This window comes from Phoca vitulina, unplaced genomic scaffold (assembly GCF_004348235.1).
Source record: "Phoca vitulina isolate PV1807 unplaced genomic scaffold, GSC_HSeal_1.0 scaffold14, whole genome shotgun sequence".
Classification (NCBI taxonomy): Eukaryota; Metazoa; Chordata; class Mammalia; order Carnivora; family Phocidae; genus Phoca; species Phoca vitulina.
In genome coordinates, this window is record NW_022589717.1 from 20,783,708 (window position 1) to 20,795,238 (window position 11,531).

At 38.6% G+C, this 11,531-nt stretch overlaps 1 protein-coding gene across 1 annotated transcript in view; it reads right to left on the bottom strand.

The window, feature by feature from the left end:
* Positions 1-8,540, bottom strand: part of LOC116637367 (glycophorin-A-like) — a 32,778-nt gene extending 24,238 nt beyond the window's left edge. Inside the window, exons 1-2 of the mRNA XM_032412720.1 lie at positions 8,464-8,540; positions 4,699-4,749 (exon numbers count right to left, since the gene is read on the bottom strand). Of these exons, the coding sequence (XP_032268611.1) occupies positions 4,699-4,749; positions 8,464-8,500 (88 nt within the window). The 5' untranslated portion in view covers positions 8,501-8,540. The remainder of the gene's footprint in view (positions 1-4,698; positions 4,750-8,463) is intronic.
* Between the last annotated feature and the right edge of the window lie 2,991 nt (positions 8,541-11,531).

An 11,531-nucleotide genomic window follows, 5' to 3' on the forward strand; every position in this document is an offset into this window, starting at 1 on the left:
GGATGGGTTAGCCTGGTGATGGGTATTAAAGAGGGCACGTATTGAATGGAACACTGGGTGTTATATGCAAACAATGAATCATGGAACATTACATCAAAAACTAATGATGTAATGTATGGTGATTAACATAACATAATAAAATAAAAAAAAAAGAAAAAAAAAAAAACCACAATGAGATACTTCCTCACACCAGTCAGAATGATTAAAATTAACCACTCAGGAAACGACAGATGTTGGCGAGGATTTGGAGAAAGGGGAACCCTCTTACACTGTTGGTGGGAATGCAAGCCACTCAGGAAAACAGTATGGAAAACAGTATGGAGTTTCCTCAAAAAATTGAAAACAGAGCTACCCTATGACCCAGCAATTGCACTACTGGATATTTACCCCAGATACAAATGTAGTGATCCGAAGGGGCACACTCACCCCAATGTTTATAGCAGCAATGTCCACAATAGCCAAACTATGGAAAGGGCCCAGATGTCCATCCACAGATGAATTAACAAAGAAGATGTGGTATATATATATATATATATATATATATACACACACACACACAGTGGAATATTACTCAGCCATCAAAAAATGAAATCTTGTCATTTGCAATGATGTTTGTATGGAACTAGAGGGTGTTATGCTAAGCGAAATAAGCCAATCAGAGAAAGACAATTATCACACGATCTCGCTGATATGTGGAATTTAAGAAACAAAACAAGATCATAGGGGAAGAGAGGAAAAAAATAAAACAAGATGAAATCAGAGTGGGAGACAAACCATAAGAGATTCTTAAGCATAGGAAACAAACTGAGGGTTGCTGGAAGGGGGAGTGATGGAAGGATGGAGTAACTGAGTGATGGACATTAAGGAGGGCACATGATGTAATGAGCACTGGGTGTTATATAAGACTGATGAATCACTGACCTCTACCTCTGAAACTAATAATACATTATATGTTAATTGAATTTAAATAAAAAATGAAAAGATAAAATAAAGTAAAATAAAATAAAATAAAAAGTGTCTTGGAAAAATATATATGATTGAGCATCTAATGAAAAAAAGCCTGAGAAATAAATAGCCATAAAAAAGGAACACTGTCAAAAATTTCCCTCAAGAGATACGTTCAATGAGGAAATAATTAGGCCAATCAAACAAAACAACTCTTTTGGAGCCTTCAAAAAAATCAATGACATTAAAAAAAAAGTTGGGTAATTATTCTAAACTAAAATAGATGCAGCAACCAAATTCAATGAACGAATGTAGGTTAAAATTTGATTTTAAATAAAAACAGCTATGAAAGACATTCAAGGGACAATTGGAAAAATGTGAATATAAAAATTATATTATGGTATTACTATTAATATTGTTAAATTTGAAATAATGTGATTATTTAGGAGAATGTCCTTTTTCTTAGGAGATGAATGTGAAAATGATTATGGGTGAAGTGTCATAATGTCTGTAACTTACGTTCAAATGACACGACAAAAGTATATGTATGTTTATACACTTATAGACAGATAAAGCAAATATGGTCAATTATTCACAATTATTGAATCAAGAAAGATAATATATGAATATTTCTGCTAGTCTTCTTTGAGTTTTTCCATGTGCTTGGAATTTTTCAAAATAAAAATTTAGAGAAAAGAAATGGGATAATATAATTTACCATATTCGTGTACACATGAAGAAAATATATTTTTTGCCTATTCTTGTAAAAAAATCCTTCTACTATAATTGGAAGAGATGACTCTTCTTCAAAATATCTTTAAAACTGGCACATAGTGATTAATAAATTATTTTTGAATAAAAAGGCAAAAATTCATTTACCTTTTTGATAGCAAGTGCATGTGTGCACACAAATGAATTGCAGAAAAAATTGATATATAACAAATATAGGTAAAATAATCCTAAAACAAATATTAAATGCAGCACAATATTAAAAGAATACAAAAGCCAAGGAACTGATACTAGGATGGGAAGCATAGGGCAATATGATAATATCCATTGATATAATTCATCGCTTCAACATATTGAAGAATAAAAATACAGTGAAAAAACAGAAACTAATAAGATGAACAGACATTCTTAAAGAAAAGCAAACAAATGTTTAAAAAATATTCCTGTTATACTTAGTATAATAGATATTTTCTCTCTCATGATAACTGTCAGGAAATTTATTATTATACCATTGAGATATGGAAGTCAACTTTCAAAGTTTCAACTATGATTCATAAAAGGTATTTTATAGAATTTTAGATCTTTTCTTGATTAAATCTCTTCATTTAAGGTTAGCGGGAAATTTCTTAACATGATAAGGATAATTTACTGAAAGCAACAGACATCATAATTAATGGTGTGACATGCATATTATAGACAGCCTCAAGACAAGGATGACTACTATCATGACCATTATAGAACATTAACATATATAACATTGAGAAGTTCTAATAAATGCAATACGATAGGAAAGGAGCAGCTATATGTATTTATTTCAAGTGAAGAAACAAAATTTCTTTTTATAGGGAATACAGTTGCCTAATTTTGAAAATTGAAGAGAATCAACTATCTTAACAACAAAAAAAAAGGTTAGTGATGTCACTTACAAAACGAACATATACAAAGTAATAAATTCATGTTAGGCTATCAATAAACAATTTGAAAATACAATGAAACATTTTTTTTAAAGATTTCATTTTCATTTATTTGAGAGAGAGAGAGCACGCGTGAGAGAGCATGAGGATCGGGAGGGACAGAGGGAGAAGCAGGCTCCCAGCTGAGCAGGGAGCCCGATGTGGGACTCGATCCCAGGACCCTGAGATCATGACCTGAGCCGAAGGCAGATGCTTAACCGACTAAGCCACCCAAGTGCCCCAGAAACATGTTTTAATTAAGACAATAACAGAACATGTAAAATACCTCTTCAAAGAGGAAACACATAAATTTATCCGAAGTTTCTTTCAGAATTTTTTTCAACTCTTCGGAGGATGTAAGAGAGGACTCAGTAGAAAAACACGATATATTCCCAATTCAGAGATTTACTATTACAAAATTTTTTATTTGCTATGAGCTAATTTACTCTTTTAATTCCATCATTCATTCTGTACTAACCAAATAACATGGGAATACTTTTATGTTGCATAAGGGATAACTTTCCCAAATGATTCTGAAACTCATCTGGAGGAATAGACAAAAACTTCTGGCTTCCGGTCAAGGACACCAGCTTGTTGCAGACCAAGCCTCCTGTCCATGGGAAGCAGAAGAGCTGAGCAGATGGAAAGCATCTAGGGAGGGCATCAGAGCTGACCAGGACAGCAGGCTCTGGAGGTGGAGGGCAGGTGCAGATGGGTGAGCTTGACGTTGGCCAGCAGCTCTCCTCTGAAGACATTTGTCTATTTGCAAGTGAGGCCTGAGAGGCTGTGAAACTTGTGAGAGATTTTAATGGTCTCACAGAGCTAGGGGCTCAGGGCCCACTGAGGACAAGAAGCTACAACAAACGCTGCGAATTTTAAGTTGGGGCCCCCAAAATGCTACTCCCTAGAAGTAGGGGTGAACAGAAAGAGAGCTTTCCAGAAGACTGAATGCCGGCTGCAGTTCTCAGAGCCTTGGTTGCTGGGTGGATGAAGATGTTTCTTCTCCAGGAACTGCCCACCAGAAGCCAGGGTCTCAGCTGGCTCTGCTCTGCCTGCCCTCACTCACCTCACCCCCAGATCTGACTCGGAGGGATCCTGGCTGTATTTTAAATTATGATATTTTATTCATCATTGATTTTTTGAATTAATCTTGAGTTTTAAAAAATATTTCATGAAAGTATTTATCTTGATGACTTAAGGTTTTGGTGCCCCCTTAAATTTGGTCCTGAGACCTCTCCTCTTACACCTTTGCTTTGTGGGCTGGTATCATGCTTGGGAACGGAGAGAGGAATGTACAATGTTTTATGATTTAGGGCTTATGACGTTTTTAGAGTCGCTTACTTATCTGAGACAGGCATGGGCCAGAACACTCCCTGACTCCCATGATGTGATAGAAGTGTCTCAGTGAATAAAGCATCCTAAGGTTCTATATGCTGCCACTTTTCTGATACTCTTAGCTGCTAGAATGTGGCAGTGGGCAGCTTGGGGCTGTGTATCATAACAGAGTTATGCATCATAACAGATGTGTATGAGTTGTGTATCATAACAGAAACAAACCCTATAAAAATGGAAAATGGGAAAATTATTAATGATGGTTTATCTCATCTGTTCACCAACAATTCTTGCTTTTTTTTCTCTACCAGATCCCTGAAATCAGTTTCACCAGACATTGTAACCAAGTTTATTTGAGTAGTAATAACCACAATGAAATGCATCTACCAGGATCTTGGTTTTCCTGTTAATATTTATCAGCATTGCTTCCTGATAGAGGCCTCTCAGAAAACAGAGATTTGTTCAGTTTGCTTTTAATTTTTTTTTAAATTTTCCTAATTACATTTTATTGATTCTCCTTGCAGAAAATTTAAAAAGCATCAAAAAACAAGAAAAAAAAGTCACCTACAATCCCAACACCCGGAGATAACCCTGGGATGTTTCTTCTCAGGACTGTTGCTTTAGTTTCCATCTAGGTCATGTATCACAGAAGACCACACAGATAGATACTTATTAAATATGCAGAAATGATGATAATGGCTGGAAATCTATTACCCGTCTGCTTTTGTCGGTAACTTACTTGGTAATTCATGAGCTGTGGTTTCAGAGACATCTTGAGTAGAAATATAACCTATAAAGACAAATTGGGGAAATCACTTAAAATGTGCCTCCTAAATTGGTTCATAGGTGTATTCAATAATCCTCTAGAAACCAAAGTAAAAAAAAATTCATCAAAAGAGGGTTAAGTCTGGCTTCCCAATTTAAAATTAATATGTCAGGGTTATAAATAAATAAGCCAAAACCAAGAGTTGGACACCTAACCAACTATGCCACACAGGAACCCCGAGTGTCTGTCAGTTTCCAGGTACCATCTCTTCTTTCCCCTCTCTTAGGGATCCTTCCCCAGGCATTCATTGCGGGTGTCCGTTTCTTTCTAAAAACCCAATTTCACTCCAAGCTAATGAGATTCATAGGTTTGGGAACTACACTACAGTTTATCTCAGGCTGAGCTTTGAGAAGTCACTGAAGTTTAGAGATGGAAGGAATTTTAGGTACTATTTATTCCGTGTTTTATTCAATAGACACAAGGAAACTGAGGATGGATAGATTCTCCACAGTTAAATTAGTCTGCAGCAAAATTTTGGTCATTTGTCATTTCTGCAGCTACTATTTATTGAGTGCTTACTTTGCGTCTAGCAATGTGTGGGATGCGTAAGTAAAGACACAGGTTTTACTTTGAAGAAATTAAAGTGGTCCCCGAAACCCAGCTTGGAACGCTTTCTTATAACTTCTACATGGGCAGAAAGACTCTCTTGGATCACCGAAGAAAAAGGAGATGCCTTGTTTCTTCACTTAGTCATTCTAAGCATGTGCTTTTCAAACTGATATACCTACAGATGTATGTAGTAAGATGCTCAGGGTATCAGGGTTTATCTACACGGAACTCTCATTTTGTCTAAAGAACCGAAAACAAATATTCCTTCTTTTCTTCTCCCACCTCTCTCCCTTTACTTGCTTCCTTGTTGATTCAACCGATATCCTACTACATGTGAAGAGCTGTGCTCGATTCTGGAGATACACTAATGAAAAAAACAGCCATAATACCTGTGCCTTTGGATCTTCCAATTAAATCGGTATATTGTGGCCTAGAATACAAATTTTGCACAAATTTTAAAGTAAAATCAGGAAATCTTAAGAGGGTCGTGGTTTATGACATCATTTGCTGGTCAGAGTGTTGCAATACTCTATTCTCAAATTCCTTCTTAGCGTCTGAATCAGATTTTCAAAGAAAAGCTTTGAACACACTAAGTTTTCTCCTGTGTCAGAGCTTCTGCCCTTGCTCTTCCCTTTACCTTCAATGCCTTGCCCCAAGATTTCTCAAGCTGGCTTTTTTCGTGGTTCACTTCTCAGCATAAATGTTACTTACTCAGAGAAAAATTTCCTGCTACCCTTTTGTAAATCAGCCTGCTGCGTTATGTTCATCACCTTTCCCGGTTTAATTTTCTTTGTGTTATTTACCACTGTTCTTACGTTACTAGTTTACTTATTCGGTTTAATGTTCGTGTTCCCTCCCACTGTCTGCCCCCACCCACCCCGAGTGGATCCTCCCCAGGAGCTCACCGATCTTACTGCTGTGGCCTCAGTGTCCAGCCCCTGGCATGTAAGTGCCGAAAGAGCACATGAATTCTGGGACCAGGAATCAAATAATCTCAAGAGAACTTACTCTCTATTTAGAGGATGACATCTGATAAATTTAGAATTAGAAATATTGGTTTTACCCTTAAGATTTCTAGGGAAAGAAAAATGATCTTCTTTTTTTTTCTCTCTAGCCAAAGATGTTTAACCAGCCTCACACTTTCCAGATTCTCCACTTCAACTGCTGAGGGGTGGGGGGTGGGGGCAGGACCCTGCTCAGACACCTTTCCATTATTCTATAAAGTAGTCATGTCCACAGAATTTCTTCAGAGGGTTTCACAAAAGGCCAAGATGGTAGCAGCATTGGCACTGAGGGCCAGGCGGCCTTTGGAGTCACGTGGCCTTGATCTCTCATGAAGTTTTCACGGAAGGCCTTAGTACGCTATTGCTTGAGCAGGTGTAGATATGAAGAATTTATTTATTTTCCAGAAACCTTTTCCAAATATCCCACACCACCCCCACCGCAAAAAAAAAAAAAAAAGTGGGTAATGCATCTAGCTGGATTGAGGAGGCCCCCTTCCCCCTCTGAACAACACAAAGAACACCTTTTCTCTCTTCTGTGTAATAGCCCTACAAGTACTGGAATATATTTAAATATTATACCACAGCCCCTCCCCTTGTTTTCTCTTCTTCAAACTGTCTTTGTACTTTGCTACTTGAAAAAAATTAGAGCAGTTTTGTTAGTGTTCTGTTTTCCTGTAATTTTCCCGTATTCTGACTTCTCAGAAATCATCATCACATACACAGGTTTGCTCCCTAGTCAACAATTACTATCATAGCTAAATTATTTATTAATTTACTATTACTTTGTTTAGTCCTTATTTCATTCCTGGGAGGCAGGTACCAACATTGTACACATTTTAAAGATGAAGACACAGAGGCCAAGAGAGGATACGTTGCCTTAATATTCCCCAGCCTTTCCGACGTGGAAGCAGGTTTGAGCCTAGTTCTGTTAACCATTACACTATTTTATCCCCTAATATATGTTATAAAATGCTGGATCCCTTCCCTGTCTCCTACAGAGTGCCCAGTAGATGCTTGATCTGTGCTCCAATTTGAGTCAGAGTAATGTCTGGGGGCTAAATACATTTCAGGTAACTGCCTGCTTCTTATCTCTGTGCTGGGCACTAGTATTTCTAACACATAAACGCTGCATTTGAGAAGACATTAACCATACCACTCTCAGGAAGAGGCCAAAAATATTGCTAATTTTTTACAACTTGATAATAGTCCATATTATGATCTCAGGGTCGTGAAATCGAGCCTCGCATTGGGCTCAGCGCTGAGCATGGAGCATGCTTGGGATTCTCTCTCCCTCTCCCTCTGCCCCTCCCTGCTCTCTCTCTCTCTCAAAATAAAAAAATAGGGGCGCCTGTGTGGATCAGATCCCAGGGTCCTGGGATCGAGCCCTGTGTCAGGCTCCCTGCTCAGTGGGGATCCTGCTTCTCTCTCTCCTCCCCTCCCGTTCTCTCTCCCACTATCTCTGTCTCTCTTTCAAATAAATAAATAAAATCTTTAAAAATCATAAAATAAATAAAAATAAATAATACTCCATGTTATTTCTTTATCTTAATGAATTGATTTTGACATTTTGATTTCTCCCCAAACCACATAATACCTAAGCCAATTTTTCTTTTTCCTCCATCGTACCTCAGTAACAGACCACAGAGAGGGAAACAACTCCTCCATGAATTCAGAGTTCATGCTGTAGCTTGTACTCTTTTGGTGGGAGAAGGAGGAAATTAGAATTTTTTCAGAAAACTTTTTTGAAAACTAAGGACCGGATATCCACCTTCATTAGTGACTCTTTAATTTAGAAGTTAAACACAAAGAAGGCAACAAATTTATTCACATGGAGATAGTTCTTATAATATTTGATACAATTCTTTTCACTGTAGCTGGGCTTAGAACTGAAGCATGCTTCTCATACTGGAAAATTGTGATCCAGCCACAACTACTGAGCCCCTGAGCACCTTAATCCAATTCCGTCCGCCTTACCAGCCCAGTTCCAATAAAAATCCACCCACCATCTGAGATACTATTCATTCATTCGTTTAAGTAAGATAGAACTTAGAGCAGGCAGTTTATATTTTAATCTATAAAATTTAATATCCAATATAACAGCATCATGCTAAAAAAATCCACTTACCTGAGAGTAGTAATATAATTACTATTTTTTCGTACATCCTGAGATCATGAGCTGGCTCTCAATAGTCAGTGCTGGGAAACCACCAAAGATGGACTGGTGTGGTGGACTGTGGCTCCCACCCGGGTGCTCTTATCTTTCAGACACACCTTTTTGAGGCACCAGTTGATAGGCCTGGGAGGCATTTTAAATTACGCAAATTTGTCAAACATCTGTCAGTAAAGATGCATGGATAGCTGCTTAACTGGCATTATTAAAGTGTTAAGTAAAATCTTCACTGCAGGGAACTGACTGCTACATGTCAAATTTACTTGGCATAAATTAAGTGGGCATTGCAAGGCAGTGGTCTTCAGGAGCTGCCCAGCTGGGCCTTGAAGGCCTGAGGCGGGGGTCCTGAGCCAGGCTGGGGTCGCTCTTAGGGAGCTGGAGACCTTCTCAGGTTTCATGTAGAGATCCTTGTGGGCCCAGATGAAAGTGACTTCTTACATGTGAACTGAATGTATTGGAGAACTTACATTGCCATTGACTGCTCTGAGGTTTGAAAGAACTCTCACACTCATGACAAGTCACACAGTGATCTGAGAATACATGAGACACAAGAAAATTTCAGTTCAAACCAGAGTTTCAATGCAACAGCTAGAGCCCACATGGCGGCAGTCAGGGTGTCGTTCCTCTCCACAATATGCCTCACTAAGCAAGCACAAGTGCGTACCAGGACAATCATGCAAACACGCAAAAACAAAAGCAGATGACCCCAAAACCTTGTTGGAAAGCAGGTTAAAGTCACGGGTATGGCCATCTGAGGAAGGTCCATTTTAAAGGGAGGCAGAAAACGAAACAATAAGAATTAGATTGAAACAGCTCAAAAGAAGGCGATTTGGGTATTCTACTTAAATCTTCCTGTTAGAGCCGTGAGTATCTTTCCTGCTTGCCCCAGAAAATCGACTTGCTAAGTCAGGAATTTGTCAAATAAATTATATGTATATTTTTACCCAAAACGTGATTTAAAAAACTATTTATGAAACTAATGGTTTGCACCTTCAGGAAATGGAGCCACAGAGAGAAAAAAAATCTTTTACTGGGGAAAAGATGGAGATAAATGTCAGCTAACATCCCAGACAGGGGGCTCTGAGGGGCACAGTGGGCACTGAGATGCAAGCTTGAAGGGGGACTAAGACTGAGGGACATAGAGGGGGACTCTGAGGGACAGTGCAAGAACGATAAAGCCTCAGAATCCTAGAGCCCCTCTGAAGGTCCTGCCAATTCATGCAAAGCAATTATAGCAAAATTTACACATAGTTAAAAGTAATCAATATTTAGGAAACCAATAGCTCACTTAAATTTAGTATTTGCTATGGCTGGGTATCAGGTTGGGTTGCAGAAATTGTTTTTAGCAGACAGTCGAATAAAGGAGATTTATTTTGGATATTAATATGAGCAATAAGATTATTTCACATGATTTCATATTTTTAAGGTGAGAACAATTAGCACGAGCCTTAAAAATGCAATTTCCCTTTGAAAATAAGTAAATAGTCACTATCCTCACACTGGATTACTAGGCAGCTATTAAAATCACGTTTTCAAAAAATCAAATCAAATCGTGTTTTCAAAAACAGTAGATATGGAGACTCAAGGTAAAAATGGAAAATGGCAAGATTCAAAACTGTATATACAAAAATAAAATCCTGTTTTGTTTTTTCTTTTTCTTCTGTGTTTGTTACCTCTGCCTGGAATACACTTACTCTCTTCTTACATGATCGACTTCTATTCTGCTTAAGATCTCAATTTAAGAGTACTTCCTCCAGGAAGCCTTCCCTGACTTCCTAAGTCTTCATCAGGGGCTCCTGTTCTGTACTTGTACTGTACCATGTTCTTCTCTTATCATAGGGCTTATCCTATTGCCCTGCATATTGCATCTTTGTGTCCTCACTGGACTACAAATTCTAAGTGTGCGTGCCCTGCCTGGGGCTATCTTATCACTGAGGGCTTGGGGCACAGTTGACAATAAATATTTGTCAAATCAATGAACGACAAATGAATATTGCACTGCAGAGGAAAGCAATTTCTCTTAGGCGATGTTGGGGAGCAGAGGTGGGTCTAGCTATCTATCTACCCATCTCCCATGTCATATCGTAGTTTCAGTTTACTTAACCTGCTGCATGGAAGTCTCTCGCTAAGGCAGAAGGAAAAAAGGAAAATCAGTCTAAGATCTATACCGTCTTCAGCCTGGACTGATTGGCCTCTGAGAAGACTCTTCTTAATGTGACCTCCTGCTTTCCTGGCGAATCACTTCATTAACCATTCTTGGAACTCCTGAAACACTTAAGCTAGTTCATTTGTTTTCCTGCATGATTATTTTGTTGTATTGGTAAGTCTTGTCTCCCTTGTTCTACCTCCAGCATCTGGCAGAATACCCTACCGAGGCTGAGGGGCAGTCAGTAAATTGTCGTCATTGCTGGCCACCAGACCACATAGGCAGCCGCCACAGGAAAGAACATCAGGCCACAGGAAAGAAATGGATGCTTTGCTCTTGGTTACCGGGAAGGGCTAGTTAGCTCTTACTAAGGTGGGGAGCAGGAATTGACTTTGGGTCAAGTATGGCTCTGTAGTTTCCTTCAGGCAGACATGTTGACCGTACCTGGCCTGATGAAGGACAGGCAAACCCTGTAGGGTTCTCAGTGTAGAATCTGGAGGTGAGCCCCCGCGTTACACACGGGGTGCGTGGAAGTAGAACTGCGCAGTGACCTCTAGTGGCACGTCTGCATAATGGAAGGAAAAATGTGAGACCTGACAGTGCAGCAGAAAAAAAATGTACATCAGATTTCACTTCTCCCTTCCACGCATTTCCCCAAACTTCTTTATATTCTTACTGAAACACATATTCCAGGTCACCATAAAACCCCACCTGTGAGATACATCGTGCACATATGTCAGACAAATTTATATACCTTTTGAGAATTTTGGGTCTATGCCTAAAGTAAAACAAGTACTTTTGAGACATTTCATCAAACATAGAAACCTTATCTCAATTTCGTGGTACTGTATGTCTTTGGGCTGTTTTTTCTTGATTG